A 19,900-nucleotide genomic window follows, 5' to 3' on the forward strand; every position below is an offset into this window, starting at 1 on the left:
CCCCGGGAAGGTGGTCGCCTTGAGCTTTGCAATTTCTTTCCAGACTGCTAGAGCACGTACGGAGCCCCAAAAGAAATCTTTATCCCTGATCTAAATGTAGGCAAGTAGAGAGTGAAGATTACTCTTCATTACTTCATTACTTTGACAGAGAGTTGATCCTACCCTGGATTGCCTGGCCACATGACCTTAGCCTTTTCAGATAAATTTTCTATGCTATATTCTGAGGCAGCCTGCAGTGGACCCCACCTCTACAATGCTTCGTCTGTGGTGCAGTTAGAGAACAGCCTGTGCCGTGGTGGATTTACCTCCCACAGCTGGTAGTTATTGCCCCCTCAGCTGAGTGCACAATTCCTCCTGGGCAGTTTCAGTGCCAAGTAAGTCACCTTTGTTGAAACCCCTTTCAGTATGTGGCTGTAATGCTGCTCTGCCATCCTGCACTACCCTTTTCAACAATGCCACCTTCCTACCCTGACTGTTAACTTAGAGTAGGCTAAATTTTACCTTGTTATGCTACAGCTATCTGTGCCCTCTGCACTCTCTCCATTTGCCACCCTCCTCTGCAGTGGGTCTATCAAGTAGCACATGTTGGATGAAATACATATATTCTTTCTGTTTATGATTGAGTATAATAAAGTCTGGCTCTTCTGCCTTCCAGGTGGCTTTTGGACATGCAGCATTTAGTGCGTGAAGTGGTTGATCTCTGATCTTTAAAATAGAGCTGTGAAGACCATGGTGAATTTGCATGCATGGGGAGTATAAAGCCAGGAAACAGCAGCTCCGAAACTCTAACCGCTGCCCTTTATTTCCTTGTGATGAGTTTTCCATGTCTGACAATGCACACGGTGGTGATTTATGTATAACCAGAGCAGCCTCCAGTGGTTGGATCTGTGAATTTTCCCAAGCAGCCCTTCATCTTAGCTCACTTGTGGGTTTTGCAGACCCCAGCCCTGATTCTTCCCTGCTCCAAGCTCAGCCTAGGGGAAGGGGGAAGAGCTGGGTGCAGCGGGTGCTCTGCTTATTCTACCGGGAGCCGATTTCATCCCTAATTGAGCTGAAAACAGCTGCTCCATCCTCAGTGCCGCAGGCCTGCTCTGCACAGCAGTTTTTGACAATAGCTGAGATATAGGGATATCACAGCTGCCTGTGCCAGCATCCCACCCCTGTTGTAACAGCATGTCATGGTTTAACCCCAGCCAGCAACTAAGCACCATGCAGCCGCTCACTCACTCCCCCCCCATCCAGTGGGATGGGGGAGAAAATCGGGAAAAGAAGTAAAACTCGTGGGTTGAGATAAGAACGGTTTAATAGAACAGAAAAGAAGAAACTAATAATGATAATGATAACACTAATAAAATTACAACAGTAGTAATAAAAGGATTGGAATGTACAAATGATGCGCAGGGCAATTGCTCACCACCTGCTGACCGACACCCAGCCAGTCCCCCAGCGGCAAATCCCTGCCCCCCCACTTCCCAGTTCCTAAACTAGATGGGACATCCCATGGTATGGAATACACTGTTGGCCAGTTTGGGTCAGGTGCCCTGGCTGGGCATGAGAAGCTGAAAAATCCTTGACTGTAGTCTAAACACTACTGAGCAACAACTGAAAACATCAGTGTTATCAACATTCTTCACATACTGAACTCAAAACATAGCACTGTACCAGCTACTAGGAAGACAGCTAACTACATCCCAGCTGAAACCAGGACACAGCAGGACCCACACAGCAGGCAAGTCTGCCAGTCAGAGGATTTAGGAAATCTCTGCCAGTGCTATCCTTAAACTATCCGGCCCTTTGGGTACTCTCTGCGGTGGTGCCCGTCACTGGGGGAAGCCAGACCGCTACCTCTCTGTGTGTCTGTAGCTGTGCTCCCACATTTTCTTTATCTGCCAAGGACCAGATGATCCTTCTCAGTTAGTGGGCTTAGGCATCATGGAGTGATAAAACTTGCAGGGAAGTGAGGTTGCAGGACACCTTTGTGTGCTGTCCTGCAGCTGGATGCTTCCCGGAGGGAACAGCTTTGAGAGAATCGCTGCCAGGAGGAGAGGGAGTTTAGGGGTTTGTCTTTTTAATTCTCTCCCTGTGCCTTGGTGATTAGTTCTCAGAGTGGTTTTTGCTTCTTGGGGCCCTTCAGGGCAAAACTGGTGAGAGACAGGACTCTGACCTGGGGTAATTAGAAGGAGGTGGGGAAACTGAGGAAGATGTATGTGAAAGTCAAAACAAAGCCCAAAACAGTGTTTGTGCCCCTGCTAAGCCTGCAGACCAGTTCCAGAGCCCTGAGTGGCTTCTTGTCTTCAAGGACAGGAGCTTCAGAAGCAATGTACTGAGCTGATAAATCCTTCCAGGGAGCAAGGAGCAGCTCAGTCTCTGCTACAGCACTGATGTTTATGGAAAACAAGGAGAGGAGGTGAGACAAAGAGGTCTGGTTTGTGTCTGAAGAACTTCTCTTATAAAAAGATAGATTGCTGACACTTTTCCTTGATGCAGCTGCCCAGGCATTTCAAAGCATCTGAAATTTCATTATCTAAGAAGCATTCACTGGCTTTGTTGGGGACTTCTGGCTGCTTTACAAAGCAATTCCAGTATTATTATTGGAATAAAAACATAACAACTACTAATCCTCTGTTTAAATGACCAGTGAGTTCCCTGCAGGCGATGCTCTGCCAAAACATTTATCCACCTAATTTTATTCCATGTAGTTTTTTTTAAATTCAGATTTAACCTTTTGTGATGGGGGTTGCAGGCATTTCTGTTTAGAAGCACATTTTACAGACTACTGGGTATGTAATTCCTTGGTGCAGGGGAGGGAGAGGGCCTCTGCTTGTCCACGTTAAAGGCATCTCGGAGAGCTGTGAAAGTGCAAATTTCCTTGTAGATCACTCAGCCCCTGCTTTTTGGAGGAGCGCTGCCGGGCAGAAGTGAAACGCTCAACCTTTCTGCAGGGAAGTGGAATCAAACCCCTTGTTCAGGGTACAGGACAGGCTTTTCCCAAGCTGGCAGCATCACACTGCAGGGAAATACTGCTAGCTCAGCGAGGACAGCGCAGCCAGCCCTCACTCAGCACCTCCTGGGGTCTGTCCCTCGCTGTCACCTGCGTGCCCTTGGGAGTCTGGGCATCGAGGAGCTGGACCAAACCATGGAGGAAGGCGATAAATCAGGTCTCTGGGTGCTGCTTCTCATGTGTTGCACAGCAGCCAAAGGATGGGACCAGCAACTGCTCCTCGCTGCCTGTTGCCTTGGAGCAGAGGCAGCTGGCGGCAGGGCAGCATTTCTTGAGGGCAGGAGCTTTTGGAGGCCGTGCCAAGAGAGGGGAAGGCTGCTCCTGGCCAGCCCGCGGGGCTGTACCTAGTAGTTTTGCCTCTCTGTGCCTGCAGCTGGTGGCAATGTAGCTACCTGACATGTCACATTGGCTGCCCCAGGGTGGCTGGTGGAGATGGAGCCAGTCAGGGCTGGGCACAGGTCACCCTGGGGATGTTCGCCCAGCAGAGCTGTTTGATAAGGAGCTTTTGGGATGGATGGAGCTGGAGCCTCTGTTCCCTGAGGATCAGGTGAGTGTAGCTGGCAGGAGGGCTTAGGGGGACCCCCTGGATCTGCAGCTCTGAGGGCTTTGTTAGTCTGGCATGTGGGTCTCTCCTGGGACTTGTTAACACTGGGTAAATATTTCTGCAGGTGAAAAGGAACTGGAATAGCCAAAGTCCATCATCCCTGGTACTCATCTCCTACAGTGGCCATCAGTTCCTCCTCGGGGAAAGCAGTTAAGAGCAGGGCATATCCCAAATGCCTTCCTGAGCATATCCTCCAGCTTCTGGGGCGTTACCAACTTCCTAGGCTGAAGCTGTATCTGGAACTTCATGGGGAAGGCTGACACCTGAAATCCAGGTGTGTATTCCGAAGTCTTTTTGAACCCATGTATGCTGTTAACCTCCAGCAGAGCTCCTGACAGTGTTGTCATTTAGCTATGCACGATGAGGGGAAAAAACAGGCCTGTGATATACTGAAAGGTGTGTGCTGCTTTGAGGCTGCACTCCTGGCACCCGTGCTGTCCGCAGTGGATGTTGAAAAAGCCCAGCTAAACCTCGTTGTGCGTACATACCGCGGTGCAGGTGGGCCAGGATGGGTATCTGGTGATGCTGAGTTCAGCCCTGAAGCTTCTGAGGCTGTATCCTGGGATAAACACAAGTTCAGCTGAAAACAAAACAGGAAATTTTCCTGGTTTTTAATCAAATAGGAGTGGGGGAGGGAATGCCATAAATCTTCTTAGGATCTGTGGTTTGGCCTGGAACAGCATGTTTCGATTCTTCCTCAGGTTGTTTTTCCCACCACACTCCTACTTTCTGATTTGAGTCAAACTTTTAAATTGAAAGCCAGCACTTCAAAGGGAAAGGGAGAATATTCTGCTTGGAAAATGTTTAACTGAAATATTGCAGCACTTCTGAAATGAATGGTGTCATTTAGAAAATGTCAAAACAAAAAGCTTCAATCTTTTGAGTTTCCTCATTTTTTCTTTTTTTTTCCCCATGAAAAAAAGTATTCCCTGATTTTGACATGAATTTGTAAATAGTTTGCCATCTCACCACATACATCCCCCTCCCCCCCCAGCTTTTTTTCTTAGCAAATAAAGAAAATGTCACCAAGCTCTGGCTCTGCCAAAGAGACCCTAGCAAGGGGGGAGGACAAGGTCAACTGTAAAAAAAAAATACGAAGAAGCATCCTTTAGAGACGGCTACAGATTTATGATAGGGGTAATCATGTCATCAGCACCACTTTATCGGCTTTTTCTTCTCTCCTTCTCTGTGCGCCTGTGGCTTTTGGTTTGCTGGAGGAGGAGTGAGAGAAAAGCTGGCAGGAGAATTTTGATATGTTATTGTTGCTGTTGTTTTTGTCTGCGTAGTAATGGGCACTTATGTGTAGTCTGTGCATGCTTGCATGCAATCTCTGCATTTGTGTCCGTCTCCCTCATTCCTCCCTTATCCATCCATGCACAGCATGATATAAACAAACCTGCCTCTGGACATGTCATGGCTTAAAATAGATGTTCATACATCAGCCTTTCTACAGCAGCGGCGGCAGCGGCAGGAAGACATGGCCGACTGGATCTGACTACAACACTCCCTTCGAGCTGAGAAATCACAGCCCTCGCAAAGGTAGAGTAACGGGGTGGGCGTCTCCTCCCTCCTGCGTGTCTGTCTGTCTGTCTCTGCGGCGTGTGCGGGGCTGAGCAGCCTGTGCTGGTTCAGCGATGCCTCTTCAGAGCTCGCTCTGTGCATCTAGGCAGGCTCTGGCTGTTTTTCTCCCCTCCCTCCGAGCGTGGCACGACTGGCAGAGGGGCTCCGGAGGCAGCCATGAGCGTGCTCGGGGGAGTGGGGAGCAAGCCCCCAAGCTTGGCTGCCAAAAGGGGGGGCCACAGCCGATACCTGTGAGAGTTTTGGGTGCCAAGAGTGCTTTGGGGTCTGTTCTGAGGTCTTGGATGTGGGGCGGTTTCTCTTCCCCTGCAGCAGTTTGGGGGGCTGGCATGGTGGGGGGTATGTTGGGGGTGAGATGCTGGAAGCCAGCTTTGGGCCTGAGGTTTCCAGAGCTACATCCCATTATATATGGATTGCTATTTTTCCAGCCAGCTGTAGCAATAAGAGGGTCTGCTATTTGGCTAGTTACAGCCTTAGACTGATGATTCAGTTGCTTTTTTCAGACTCTTCTGCTGTTTGTTTCTTAACGCTGCCTGGGGCTGGTGGCATGTGGCTGTGCTGCAGCCAAGGTCACACAAGGTTTAAGGGCCCCGGCACACGGCCATGCCGAATGCCTTTTCCAGGTGGGGTTTGCCAAGTCTGAATTCCCAGCGTGAAGGAGTCCAAAATTCATCAGGGCAGGGGAGATGTGTCAGGGTGAGATCTGGCTTGTACCCCGTGCTGGGGGTCTGCGGTGTGCTCGGTGCCAGGGATGAGCAGGGCTCACCTCTTCTGTGCAGCACCCCAGGATGCCAGGCAGGGTCTGAACTGGTACAAGGAGCGGGGAGGGAGACATCCGTGAGTGTCTCTGGGCTCCCTCTGAGCTTCCCCATGCCCTTGCAATGTTTTCCTCCTCCGCACATTGCCAAGAAATGGCTGGAGGCTTCTTCCTTCTGCACCGTTGGCTGCTGGCCGGCGCCTTAGGCAAAATGTCAAAGCAGACAGACATGCTCTGATCCAGCCTGGCCAGCCCAAGGTCGCTGCGTTTCCTTCCCCGAGTCCCAGAGACAACTCGCCGGTGCTGAGCTGCTGCTGGGGGGGTGGGCTGTGATGGGATGCTCTTTGGACACCTTCCAGGGCAGCTCAGGGGAGCGGCAGTGATGGTGGGAAAGAGAATTGTATTCTTACGTTTGGGGGGTTCTGTCAGTGGGGCAGCAGCAAACGAGCAAAAAAAAGCAGCTCTGACAAACATCTGGCTGCAGGGACTGTTAACTGCTCCGTGTGGGTAAGGCTGTCCAGGGAGTTTTCTTGCAGATGTGTGACAAGTATCGGCATGATCTAAAGGTTTGAGAGCAGAGCTGTGTCCTAGAGGATCTGCTCTGTAAAATGAGCTTTCTCATTCCCTGAAATTAACTCTTCCCACCCCAACCCAGTCCTCGATGTTCAAATGCAGCGGCAGGACTGGTGTACTTGGAGGGGTTAATCCTGCCTCTCCCTCTCCACAGGCTTTTGTGCCTGGTCCGTAGGAGTCTGGGTCCTGGCCAGACTCTGCGTGGTGCCATATGGAATCCTCCACCTGTTTGGGGGTTTTTCCTCCCCAGTCCTGGTGGCTTGCCCAGACCTGGCCGCCTTTTGTTGCTGCTGATCACAGGTTGGCAGCATCAGTTCTCGAGCTGGCATTGTCCCGCTGGCAGGCAAAGCCCCGGAGCCAGCTCAGAAGGAAGGTGGTCCTGTGTAGAACATCTCTTGCCAATGTGGCCTCAACCCAAAGTCGTGGGGCTGGAGCAAAACCTCAGCCTGCGGAGACTCAGCAATCTGGCTGCTTCTCTGGCTTCCCTCACCAGCCCTGGCATCATAAACTTCTCCCTAGCAGTATTGCTTCTTGGAAGGGAGTGTAGGTGATACTGTCTCACACTGGGAACCACTGCGTAGCTGACTCAACACAGCCCTCTCATCAGGAAGGTGAGAATTGGCTGCTTTGGGCCAGTATTTCTACAAAAGGGATGGAATGAGACCTCCCCAGTTCTCCTAATGGCACCTCCACTGCTTCCTCGACAGGACCGTGGGTGGCAGCAGCAGCAGAAGCAACCTCCGGGCCACTCTCCGGCCTTCACGAACCCATAGGTATGCCTTGTGGGTCTCGGCAGCTCCAATGGCTTTCCTGTCCAGGTTCTCAAGGAATGGCACCAGGTCACCGAGCCGGGGCTCACGGGAAGAGCGCAACAACCACCCCATCCTCAGCGTCTTCGAGCTTGAAAGGTTGCTGTACACGGGAAAGACAGCCTGTAATCACGCTGATGAGGTCTGGCCAGGACTCTACCTGGGCGATCAGTATGTATCGGAAGGGGACAAGAACTGGGGCGGGTCAGGGCTATTTTTGTGAAATGGGGAAATCTGGGAGGGGGAGGTTGGGAAATGTGAGGGAGAGGAGGACATGATGGGTATGGTACATTGGGACAAAGGAGGAGGAAGGACAAAGGAGGAGGAAGGACATAAGCACAGTTGTACAGAGAGTTCGGAGCACTGCTGTGGTGGGCTAGGTGAAGGTGGAGTTTCTGTGGAGTCAGGGACTGTGAGATTGACTTAAAATTCAAGAATCTTAAGAGTCTGGCATTTTTTCTTTTCATCCAGCTTTCTCAGATGCAAATGTTTGTCCAGGACAGCCCTTATGCTGTCCTTGGAAACTTTTAACTAGTCTAAACTTAGGTATCTCTGCACTGTTTCTCATTCTTTGCAGAGATATAGCGGCCAACCGGCGTGAGCTGGCTCACCTGCGCATCACCCACATCCTCAATGCCTCGCACAGCAAGTGGAGGGGGGGTGCTGAGTACTACGAGGGCACGGGCATCTGCTACCTGGGCATCGAGGCCCATGACTCGCCTTCCTTCGACATGAGCCCCTACTTTTATCCTGCAGCTGACTTCATCCACCAAGCGCTGAACGAAGGTCAGTGGTAAAGATTTCTGGGAGAGAAGTGGGGAGCAGGAATGGGAAGAAACCGCCCCGGGCAGTTGGGAAGCTAGATTGGCATCCTATCGCTAAGCTTCCTAGAAAACAAAGGTATTTCTAGCCTGGGATGGTATCTCCTGCACTGGATCACCTCCTCCAAGGAGACAACAGGCTAGATGAGAGCACTGACCCCCCAGGTCACAGCCCCAGCCTGTGTCCTGAGCTGTGGCTGGTCCTATTCAGTCTGTTTTGGGAGATCGCGATACACTGATATCCTTTGCCAAGAGGGGGACCTCAGTGCATCACAGTCATACTATAACTGAGGCCCTACCTCTAACCCCAGAGGCTGCACACCTGAGCCACTGCTCCAGGACGCACCATGGCAAACAGTTAGGTCCTCAGTATTTTTTTAATTGGGATATTTAGTCTGCTGTGACACAGCCCCTGTTTTTTTACCCCCAGGAAGGATCCTTGTGCACTGTGCTGTCGGGGTGAGCAGGTCGGCCACCTTGGTCCTCGCCTACCTCATGATCCGCCACCACATGCCCCTTGTAGAAGCCATAAAGACAGTCAAGGACCACCGCGGCATCATCCCCAACCGGGGTTTCTTGCGCCAGCTGGTCGCCCTGGACAATGCCCTGAGGCTGAAGAGGAGCGCGTGAAGGAGGACGAGAGGGGTTGTGCGGTGGGAGCGTTGTGTGTGCCGTGCTCACCTGATCCCGATGCCCGCTGAGTGCCAGAGATAGGGGCTTTCCTCACGGTGCAGATGCTTGGCAGCTAATGGGTTACACGCAACTGGTCCCTGGGCCTCCCCCTCAGCTAAGGGGGTCCCCCAGACATGTGAGCTATTCCTAGTGGTAAAGCATAGGCCCTCAACCTGCAATCTTGCCACCTAGGTAAGCCTAACGTATAGCCTCCTTCCCAGCCTGCTCGCTCCAAGATGCCTCCGGAGGGACTCAGCCCCTCGTTTCAGGTCACTCTATCCCTGTTGGCTCCAGGAAGCCTTCAAGGCTTTGTTCTCCCACGTGGCAGATGCATTTGCCAAGCCAGTCCTGTCCCTCCCTCCCAGGTGACTGAAGCTGTGTGCGTTCCTTGTCTTGTTTCCCATTCGTTTTCGGTCTGTTGTAGCAATGTGAATTAGGTCTGGTGTGTGGGCTCAGGCAAACGGGCCTTTTGTCGTAGTGTTTGGATGTCCTCCATGCCTAGTGTTAACCTGTGAAAATAAAGACAATGCTAAGGAAAAAGTTTGGCCATCCCTCGCGTGCTTTGGGGCAGACTTTATGTGCTCAGGCTGGGATCCGTCACAGGAGTCGGTGGGAGAGCATCACCCTGAGTGCTGTGGGTGGAGATGGACCCGAGTCCTTCCAGATCCTTGGTCCAGGGGCTGAACCTGTCAGACCCCACTGGTGCCCAGTGCCTGTGCTGGGCCTCCCAACTCTTTTCTTCCAGCAGTGGGGACAGAAAGGGGGGGTTCCTGGTGAAAACCAGAGCCCGGCTGGCAGTCACCAGGGTCACCATCCATCATGAGGTGGCGATGTCGGTCTCCCAAAGGCTGGCACCAAGCTGTCCACCCAGCCTTGCAGAGGGGCCAGCTGTCCACCGGGACCTGTGAAAAACACCTTCGCCTGCGAAAAACACCTTCGCCGCTTTCAGAGAGGATGGGCGAGCCGAGCCCCAGGATGGTAGCCAAGGCCAGGAGCGAGTGTCCGTGGTGGCACCGGCCCCATGGGTGCTGGGCTGCCCCTGCACGCTGCCAGCGCTCATTGTCCGCCCGCTCTTATTATAGCCCCATTCTTCCTCCGCTTCCTGAGAGCGCATGAAGCACCGCTTGGCTCCCGGCTATACATTGTGCTGAGATCACGTACATACATAGCGAGAGGAGCCCGACGGCCACGCAGAGTGAGCCGCCAGGCTTGGGGCACACCGAGGGTGCTGTAGCACCCCATCCCTGCTAACTGGTGGCCCCAAGCGATCCTGCTCCGGGGAACGCCTGCCTTTAGCTCAAGCGCAATAGAGAAGGCAAACTTTAGTTTGCAGAAGCTGTGGTGTCCTCTGTGTGTGTTGTACAGCTCCTGGGCTGGGGACTCTGCTCTTACAGGCCCCTGAGGTGCCCCGGGGTGCTCAGGGCATGGCACCATCCCAGAAAGGCACTGGCAGAGAGGAGAGATCGACTGCTGGCAGCGGGGCCAAGGTTACCCCGAGCAAGGGCTGCAGACGCCGCGACAAGGAGGAACTGGTGTTGGGCAACGCGCAGGGGCTGGTCACGCTCTGCAGCGACGCTGGGTGCTGCTGGGACCGTCGGACATGCCAGAAGCTTCAGTGGGGGGGGAGATTGCAGCTTGGCAAGGTCCTGGGGGGTATAAAATGCCTCCTGTCTGATTGTGCAATTCTGCTTTGTGTTCCTTGCTGCTGCGAAGCTCCCTTTGTGCAGCCTGCTGCTAATCGTCCCCTGAATGCAGAGCGTGGCTGTTGTTGGACAAAGCTGGGATCAGGGAGGCTCCGAGCACGAGGGGAGATTGCGTTTGGAGGATCAGCAAACTAATCCGGAGAGCGAAATCACTGGCAGAGCCTGCGGCGTGCTGTACCTTACCGCGTACTTGCAGCGGCCAGGCACCCGTGTTGGGAGATCAAAGCGTAGCGTGGGAAAGTGCCCCGATTTCAGGAGGGCTGTCAGCCACCGGCAGCAGAAACCTGCCTGATCCTTGGAGCTATCGGCAGCGGGTACCGCCATCCCTGACACGGGGCACGTTGGGGCACGCGGAGCCATTTCACAGCCCCACGCTGCCAGTCTGGCTGCCCTCGTGGTCACCAGTCACCCGCGGGGTCCACAGTTTGGATGGAGATGCCGATCGCGTCCAAAACCATCCCCTGCCCAAGACTTGAGTGCCGCCGGGAGCTCAGCGCTTTCCAGCAAGTTCCCCCAAAGGGGAACTTGTGGTACAGACACAAGGTCGGGCTGGGCGAGGTGGGTTTTCCAAACTCGGCTCCCGTGCCGAGCATCTCTGCCGGCCGACGGAGCCGTATTTGAGCAAAGCCCCTCGCCCGCCCGCATTCCGTGGAAACACGCCCGGCAAAAAGCTGCACCCTTGGGCGCACGTACCGCGGGGATGTGGGTGCCAGGAACCAGGATCGCCAAAACGCGCGTGGTCCGAACCTAAAACCCGGGAACAGCCTGGATCCCGGGGAGGGGGACAGTTTCTCATTCCCGGGGTGCTCGGCGCTGCACCTACCGAGGGGGCGGCTCCGGGGGGGGAAGGATTCGGGGCCGGGTGGGGGGGGTCGGGGCGGGGTTTGCAGGCAGGGCTGCTCCCAGTCCAGCCCAGCCCAGCCCAGCTCCGCTCCCGGTCATGGCCCGGCACCGCGGACGGCGGAGCCGGCCCGGCCCCGCGGAGCGACTCCCGGATGCCCCCCCTCCAGTGGTGCAACGGTGAGAGCGGGGTCCGGGGGGGGGACATAGGGGAAAAGAGGGGGGGAGATATGGGAAAAGAGGGGGGAGATATGGGAAAAGGGGGGGGGTAGGGATGCGGTGCTGCTCCCCTCCCTCCTTCCTTCCCCGGGGTTTTTTTTTTGGGGGGGGGACTGCGAGGTGTGAGTTTGGGGGGGGCAGAGGGTATCCCTATCCCCCCCCCAAGCCCTCGGTCCTTTCTTCCCTCGGCCCCCGAGTTCCAGCCCCCGGCTGCGGAGCGGTGCGGGTCACCGCGGGGTCCCCGGGACACCCCCCCCTACCTCCCCTCCCCGGTGCTGCTCGGACCGGGGATGAGTCGGGGAAGGGAGGTTTACTCCCAGAGCAGTGAGTCCTGCTCAGTTCTCAGGAATAAAGCCAATTGCTAAATGAATTTGCTGTGCTTTCGCTTCGTGTGGTAGTTGCAATGGAAAAAGAAAAAAAAAAAACAAACAACCACCCACAACCCACTGAAACAACAAACCCTCTTTCATGTGTCTGCAAAAGTGGAATAAACTCATTTTTAACAGACCCCAGACAAGGCCCTGGCTCCTCACTCTCGTGTTCGCTGTAAGAAATTCTCAGGAACGTGGAACTGAGTTTGCACATGTGAGGAGGTTTTGGTTTAAATGAGAAGTGGTTTATTTTTATGACTAAGTAGTTGAGAAGCTGCGCTGGGAATTCCACCATCAAAGCCCTGCCTGAGCAACAAAGGCTGGGTTATTTTAATTTATGAAGGGGTTGCAGCCTTTGAAGCTAAATATAATGCAACCAGTGGCTTCCTCTCCTGTAATGCATACCTTGTGTGTTCTTGGGCAATTCGGGGATAAGAAGCCACCGGTCCTGCAGGCAGTTAGCCCGGGACATGTGGTGAGTGCATGGGTTTCCATTAAACAGGGTGCAAGTAAATGCTCCACAGCAGAAAATGCAAACTTGGCAGTGTTAAAGAAACATCATAAGTAACAGAGACTCTGCTTTTAGAGGCTCCGAGCAGCCACAGCTCTCACCAGCTTCCCAAGGCACGGGCTTTGGGAAACACCGAGAACAGAGCCCACCCTTGTTCAAGGGCCAGGACGTGGGTTTGGGAGACCAGCCGTGGGCATCTGACTCGTACATTTTGGCTTTAAGCCCCGAGCTCGCAAATATTTAAATCAGCAGAGGCCAGCAAAATTGCTTACCTGTGTGCTGTTAAGGACCTTTGCAGAATTGGGGCCATTGGTGTAAGTAAGTCTGAGACCCAGTAAAGAAATCACATTTTCAACCTAAATGGGTGTATTCGAAACATCTTCACAGACAGCGTATACTGTGCTGCCTTGGCATTTCAGCTCCTCTTCTGCATCACAATTTTTCCTCCTGTTGCTCAGGTGTAGTTCAGGGGACTTTGCAGTCAGTGGGCACAAGCCAGATAACTTTATTTGGAGGGGAGCTGGTTATCCCCCATGGAGAACTGCTGGGCTTAGGGGCAACTTTTGCAGGAAGCCTATTCCAGCATCACAGCAAAAATTATATGGAAGCTGCATTCAATTTTCTGATGCAAAGCTCACAGCTTTTGTGTGGGAGTAGAAAGAATGGTTTTATTTAATGACCTGCTGAGTTTTCCGTTTGTTTTATTGAACAAGAATTGGGGTGAGGGAGAAGCTCTGCTCAGCAAAAACCCCGTGCCTGCGCAGTACGGGCAGAAACTTGTGTCTGTCCTGCCTTGAAATACTGCAAAATACTGCGAACTGTTGTGTCCGGAGGGCCAAACCACACGGGTCGCTGGAGCACGAGGGTCTGCATTTGCAGAGGTGTCGGCCGGGCTGTTTAGTGGGGTTGTGACGGTCAAAGTCGTGCTGTAGGGTTTGGGGTGGAGGCGGGGAGCAGGGCTGGGGTCACCCCGTTAACCAGCTCAACCGGAGGCACTGGGTGTCCTCACCACAGCTTGCAGCAGGGGTATTTAGGCCAGGTCAGTGCTTAAATCTGCCAGAGAGCCGTGTGGGTTGGAGGAGGAGGAGGAGCTGCAAACCACAGCCCTGGCAGGTCAAACTGCATCTTTGCTGCTTCTGCTGACAAAGGGGAGGTTTTGCAGTCTGCATGAAAAACACTTTGCTGGTGAAACAAACCACCTTTCTGAGCATCCTTCTTGTAGCAAGGAGGGTCCAGAAAGTCAGCGCATGTCTGTAGGTACTTTCACAGATGTCTAGTGATCCCTCATCTCTCATTTTTCAACTAAATGATTGTTCCAGCGTGCCGCCTTCAGGGATTCTGGTTTCAGATGCAAAACCGGTAGGCCTAAGCTGGTGAAATGGGTTGTTTCGGGTTGGGTTTGGTGCCCATCAGGTCTTCATTTCATGTTGGTTAAAACCAGATTTGATCCGTTCCCCTTGAACTAAAAATATGAACGCCTTTGTCAGGCGAAGGGGTTTGCGCTAATCAAAACCATCGCTCAGCCAAGGCGCCCACCATGTCGATGAGCTCTCGTGGGGAGGAGCGGGAGGGGAAGGGGCTGGCCAGGCTTGGGAGGACCTCGCTTTTCGGGAAAGCTGGGCTCAGCGGCTGCATTGCCTCACTGAGACCCCGCTGCTCAAGGGCTTGTCCTGGCAGGACCTTCTCATCTCAGGCGAGCCGATGGCTGCTCCCCAACCAGGAAAGGGCACTTCCCCGGAACCATGCTCGTTTTTCGGCACCGCAGCCTGGAGCTCCTGAATTCTCGAAAGCCTATTTAACAGGAATGAGCCTTGCTAAGCTGGTGAGTCTAAAATTAGCCTTGCCAGCTGTGTTGCGGCTGGCAGGGACATGTTAGACCGGCTCGTCTCTGCTTCCTTCGGTATGGGGTTGCAAGTTACAGCATCTCTCGTTCCACCTCCGTTTTTTCCCTCCTGCGGCTGGTTTGGCTGCCCCTCTCTCAGCACCCATGTGGCTTTTACAGAAAGCTGTTGTCACCTGTGGGAAATTTGGGCATCTAACATGGAGCAGTCCTCAGTAAGCAGCTTGCGGGGTCAGGGAATACAATTTCTGCTCCACGGGATGGGGCGCAGCTGGGCAGAGTGCGGGGACTGTAGGGACAACCCTGTGCAGAGGAGCGATGTCTGGGTGTGATGTTCAGGAGTTTGTACGCTGGGTTTTGAGCCCCTGAAGATGAGCGCAGAGGGATGCGCTGGGGAGGTCAGCGTGGGATTGGCAGGGTTTGTCTCCCTCGGGGCTCTTCTTCCCAGCCCACCCCGTGCTTCTCCTGGAAAACCTCTGGGACGCACATCCCAGCCTTTCCCTGCTCTCTGCAGAGCTGATTCTCCTCCCGCTATCCCCAGACAAGGGCTTTTCCATCTCATCATGGGTGGCCACGCAGCTGCCCACGGAGCAGGTCCAGGTCATCCCTCGCTGGCTGGCAGGGAGCTGCGGCTCGAGCAGAGCAAACGCTCGCTGTGGGCAGCAGCAGCCCTTCGGACCCCTCTCCCCTCGCCTCTCGCGAGGCTGTAACTCGAGTTTGGGCTGTTTCTGTCGCCATGGCTCTCGTGGCATGGAGGGGAACGGCTGGTGCCTTTCAGCAGATTTTTGAAATAGCTCTCAGTTTGAAATACATGTAGCAAGCGTTATTGTTTCACTTGTGACCCGTTATTGTTACCACAACCCGCTGCTTTCTGTTTGGCCAGCTTCGAATGAGGTTTCCTCCGTCCATCAACAGCTGCTCTGCAGCCTGTGTCCCACCACCGTGTGCACCACCATTACCTCATTTAGTTGCTCAGTGTTTTCTTTCAGAACTGATATACTTTTTTTTTTTTTTTTAGCATTTCTCAATCATTTCCAGCAGGGAAATGGAAAAAACCCCCACCTTTCCTATTGTCTTTTCCTGCACCTGGTGGTCTCAAGAGCAGAAGGCTGGGAGAGGAGGACCCGACAAACAAATCCTCCCTTTCTCGCTCTGTAGATGAGGTGGCTGATGAATTGTCTTTGGCAATTGCAAGAGGCAAAGATTGGCAAGAGGCTCTGCCCTCTGCAGCAGGAAAACCACATTTCCTATGGTCCAGGCTCTCGTCTGGTGCCTGCTCTGGCTGTGCAGCGACAAACTGTGGTCCCCAGAGCCGAACGCCCCTCTGGCCACGGCGGCTTTGGCCATTGCATCAATGGGGCACGTACATTCAAAGCGCACCGCAAAGCAGATACTGGGAAACAGCTGGAAATCGAGCGTCCCAGGGCAGGATTTCACCCCAGGGGTGCCACCTGCCCGTCCTGCTCGGGCTCCCCTTGCTATTCAGACATCCCAGGCCTCTCTCGAGCGGCTCTAAAGGAGCCCACGCCGCTGCCTTCTCTCCCCATCGCAGCAGGGAGGAAACCAGACAGACCAAACTTGGGACCTCACCGCTTGTGCAGAGGTTTCTGCTTTCTGCCGCCCGCTCTCTTCCTGTCTCTGCTCTCCGTGGCGGAGAGCAAATTTCATCCTCTCATGAGAAACAGGCGGAGGATTTTAGCGGGCTGTAATTAAACCCAGAAGTGTTTCTGCAGGAGCTTTTTGATGAGATGGCGCAGCGCAGGAACAGAGGGTGCTGAGCAGAAGGGGTGGGGGGAGACGCTCCGCGGAGCACAGATGGGGCTCGGGGGCTGCTCTCCTTTAAAGTCCCATCTGAGCAAGATCTGATGAGAAATCAAAGCTCCAGCTCTTGTGGGGTCAGCATGATTTCGAGACACAAAAAAGCGGTGCTTATTTAGTGCCAGAGCCTGACTTCGCATGAGCTCCCAGCAGAGGCAGCTGCAGTGGGTTTAATATTTCTGTGCCTTTCCCCCCCGTTAGCTGGGGACCCTCCTGGGGTGGCCGCGCTGTCACCGGCTCTGCGTGACGCCCTCCTCTGCCTTTCCCCCATGGTGCCAGACTTGCAGCGAGACGTGGTGGCCCAGGCAGCAGCATGTGGCTGGTGTGTGCCGGCGCCCACGTTTTTTGTTCAGAAAGGGGATTCGGTCAGCGTGGTGCTGAACGTGCTCCCGCGCAGCCCCGGCACTTCTCCCAGCACCGAGAACGAACCAGCCACTTGCCGTTTCTGGCTCCTGCGGAGCAATGACAGACGCCAACTGTTCTTGTTTTTCAAGCTATATTTTTGCTCTGTCCTCCCCTAAATCCCCTTCCAGCCTCCATGTATTTCTCTGGAGATGAAACCACAGGGCCTCCTTGTCTCCCAGACGCCTGGATTCTGCCTGGGGTACGTTTGTGCTGCTGGAGAAGGGTTTCGTGATGGTGTCTGCTGCCTGCGCTGCACTGAGCTGCTCTAAGGGGCTGCTGCTCTTCCTGGGGAGATCTCCAATTCACAGGCCACGAGATGATGTCTTGGTGTTGGTTTCTGCCCACTTTGCAAACTCCGGAGGGGACGGAGTCAGCCCAGGCTCTCTCCTCTCTCACAGCACATCTTCTTCACCTCTTTTTCCCCTTCTTCCATCCTAAACACTGACTTTTCTCTTCCTCCTCCCCCCCAAAGGGTGCTCCTGCAGTCTGGGGCTGATTTATACCAGTAAACCCTGCACGATGCCTCCCATCACGTTCCAGGACCTGCCACTGAACATCTACATGGTCATTTTCGGCACAGGCATCTTTGTCTTCGTGCTCAGCCTTATCTTCTGCTGCTACTTCATCAGGTGAGCTGGGGGGGCTGCGGCGGTGGGTCGGCATCCCGGGGGCATCCCCAGCCTTTCCCAGCGCCCCATCGTCGGTTTGTCCCACAACACGGGAACCGCTCGCCGTAAGGATCTGCCCTGAGGAGGGGGGCCGGCCGCCCGCCGTGCTCGGGCCAGGCGCGATCGTGGTCCCCACGGTCCCCCGTGGCCGGAGCAGGGCAGGAAACACAGGAAGGGGCTCTTGTTTTTCAGGGGACCACGCGGAGGGGACGCATTGTGTCGGGCAGGGAAGGAGCAGAGCTGAACGGCAGAGGATGTGTCTTTATGTTACACTCCCTGTTCAGGGAGGGCTATTTTTAAACCCAAAGTCGAGGCAGCAGCTGGCGTTTCTGCAGGGCCCGGGTGGCTCAGTCCTTCCCTGTGGATTGCCCTGGCTCCGCCAACGTCCCGTGCGTCTCTCAGCCGTTTTTTGGGACTGCGGAAGCACGTCTTGGTGCCTCGGTTGGAGGAGAAGCTCCGCTGCAAGCCGTCCCTTTCTCCCCATGTCTTGCCGGGTTTCTTTGCCAGGCAGTTTTCCCCAGTGCCCGTGCCCCGGCCAAGGTCACAGCGGGGCTGGGAGCTGCCGGCGGGCCAGCACTGGAAATACAGCGCTTCCTGCACCACGAACGACTTCCTAAGGCAAACAATCGGGGCTGCCGGCTCTTATCGCTCCCCGGTGCCGATTCCTGGCGGCACTGGAGGCGGCACGGGGCCCTGCGGTGCTGCGGGAGCAGCTCTGCCCAGGGTACGGCTTTGGGCTGGTCCTGCCCACGGCCACGCTGCTCCGACAGACACGAGTGCAGCCTCAGAGCTGCTTATCCCCAAATCCTGCTCGGGGAGGGTGCGTTCCCCTGATTTCGGGTGCCTCCTGAATATTTCTGGCTGCGCTGTTCTGACGCGACCCTTGAGGATGCTGTAAAACTCACAGTGCCTTTTTCTCCCCCTCTCCAGCAAACTGCGGCACCAGGCTCAGAGCGAGCGGTTCGGGTACAAGGAGGTAAAGTCGATGGTTGTTTTCTGCACGTACCCGCAGCAGTTCGGGGCCGAGCGGGAGGTGGGTGCAGGTGGAAGGGGACACAGCGGGGACCGATGCTGCTCATCCCAGCCGGACACATTCAAAAGCGGCGTGATGGGACACGCTGCCCGCTGCGCCTGGGCTCGACCTGTCCCTGCCCGGCTCGGTTCGGCTCAGCTCCCGCTGGGGCTCCTGGCAAAATTCCTCCTGCTGTTAATCCTCTGCCTCCTTTTCTCCCTCAGGTGGTTTTGAAAGGCGATGCCCGGAGGCTGAACGTGCACGGGGTGAGCGGTTCCCGTCTCTGGGTTGGGATGGAGTTGGGGCTAACGGGGATGATGCTCTGAAGCACATCCCTTCTGCTCCATGGGCTCGAAGGGGGCTCGCAGGCAGAGTGAGGCCGGCACCGCACAGCTGGGGAGCGACTGTGCTGGGCTGGGAATCGGGAGGGAAACCCCCTTACTGGGGGCGGTTTGGGAACTGGGCTGAAATCCCAGCTGGAAATACCCGGGAAGAGGCACCGCAGCAGTGGGATTTCCCTAGCCCCAGCATTTCTGGTGGGAGTGGGTCCCAATGTCTCCACACTCGTGCTCACCCTCCGTCTCACCTCCCACAGCAGACCTGTGCCGTCTGTCTGGAAGATTTTAAGGTGAAGGAGGAGCTGGGGGTGCTGCCGTGCCAGCACGCCTTCCACAGAAAGTGAGTACGGCCACGGCGGAGGGGCGCGGGGAAGGCAGGGGGGAAAATCTCCCCACCGGGGATGTGCATCCACCCGTGTTTCTGCCCCGCAGGTGCCTGGTGAAGTGGTTGGAGGTTCGCTGCGTTTGTCCCATGTGCAACAAACCCATGGCGGGTCCGGCACAGCCCCGCGCCGGTATCGGCACCCTCCTGGATGAGTTGGTGTGAGCAGCCCCCGTTCCTCGCCGGCCGGATCCCACTGGGGTCGTCGTGGGACCGTGGCTCCCCACATACGGCGTCACCCGGCCCCGCACGTGCTGTGGGATCAAACAGTTCGTCTCGAAGGATTCGGGATTTCTGAGTTGGGATTTTGTAACTCGCAGGTCGTTGCTTTGTTTAGGGGGGGGGCGTTGGTTTGTTTTTTTGTTTTTTTTTCTTTTTTTTTTTTTTTTACATCATCCCGGTTGTGCTCCACAGGGACCACGTGGAGCCGGGAACCGCCTGAGCTTGCCTGTGGCGAGCAGAGGCCCACGGCGCAGGGCGAGGGGTCTGCGTCCCCCCGCTCCCCTCCACGCTGCACAGAGTATTTTTGTACCTGATTCCCACCGCCCCCTCCCCACTCCGGACTCTCAGGCTCCCCCGCACTCCCGCGGGGTGGGGTGGGGTGGGGGGGTGTACAGTTTTGTGTACAACAACGATTAAACGGACAATTTCTCAGCCGGTCTGAGCTGTGAGCGCTCGCGGGGGCCGGCGGCGTTTCGGGATGGGGGGGCTCAGAGAAACTCACTGCGGTGCAGGGAACCGGGGGGGGGGCCGGCACACCCCCCACCCCCCCCCAGCGCCGGGTTGAGCACAGCAGCAGCACGCAGCGCCCGCCCTTTTCCGCGGGGAAAAGTTGCCCAAAACGCCCGAAATAGCCTCAAAACGGACGAGTTCCATTTGATCCCAAGCGCACCCTCCCCACTCGCAAATCCTCCTGTTTTAAACTGCTTTTTCACGTACTCAAGAAGAAAATGACGCCAGCAGTGGCGCCGCTGACCC

General features: G+C 55.1%; 2 protein-coding genes across 4 annotated transcripts; both read left to right on the forward strand.

Moving 5' to 3' along the window:
• Nucleotides 1-4,886: 4,886 nt before the first annotated feature.
• On the forward strand, nt 4,887-9,355 carry DUSP26 (dual specificity phosphatase 26). The gene is made up of 4 exons (XM_069800951.1): nt 4,887-5,144; nt 7,221-7,493; nt 7,900-8,108; nt 8,574-9,355. Exons 2-4 carry the CDS (start codon nt 7,315-7,317, stop codon nt 8,771-8,773), a joined length of 588 nt encoding a protein of 195 aa, XP_069657052.1. The 5' UTR covers nt 4,887-5,144; nt 7,221-7,314; the 3' UTR covers nt 8,774-9,355.
• A 2,039-nt stretch (nt 9,356-11,394) lies between these two features.
• RNF122 (ring finger protein 122) lies at nt 11,395-19,576 on the forward strand. 3 transcript variants are annotated; one of them, XM_069800954.1, is made up of 7 exons: nt 11,440-11,538; nt 14,137-14,281; nt 16,995-17,151; nt 18,121-18,166; nt 18,427-18,468; nt 18,798-18,880; nt 18,973-19,576. In XM_069800954.1, the coding sequence occupies exons 3-7, from the start codon at nt 17,042-17,044 to the stop codon at nt 19,085-19,087; spliced, it is 396 nt and encodes a 131-aa protein (XP_069657055.1). In that variant the 5' UTR covers nt 11,440-11,538; nt 14,137-14,281; nt 16,995-17,041; the 3' UTR covers nt 19,088-19,576. The 3 variants fall into 3 exon arrangements, with proteins under 3 accessions (XP_069657053.1, XP_069657054.1, XP_069657055.1); XM_069800952.1 differs by lacking the exon at nt 14,137-14,281 and having other exon boundaries at nt 11,395-11,538; XM_069800953.1 differs by lacking the exon at nt 14,137-14,281 and having other exon boundaries at nt 11,395-11,538; nt 18,801-18,880.
• The last annotated feature ends 324 nt before the right edge of the window (nt 19,577-19,900 follow it).

Source organism: Haliaeetus albicilla, chromosome 13 (genome assembly GCF_947461875.1).
Source record: "Haliaeetus albicilla chromosome 13, bHalAlb1.1, whole genome shotgun sequence".
In the NCBI taxonomy this organism is placed as follows: domain Eukaryota; kingdom Metazoa; phylum Chordata; class Aves; order Accipitriformes; family Accipitridae; genus Haliaeetus; species Haliaeetus albicilla.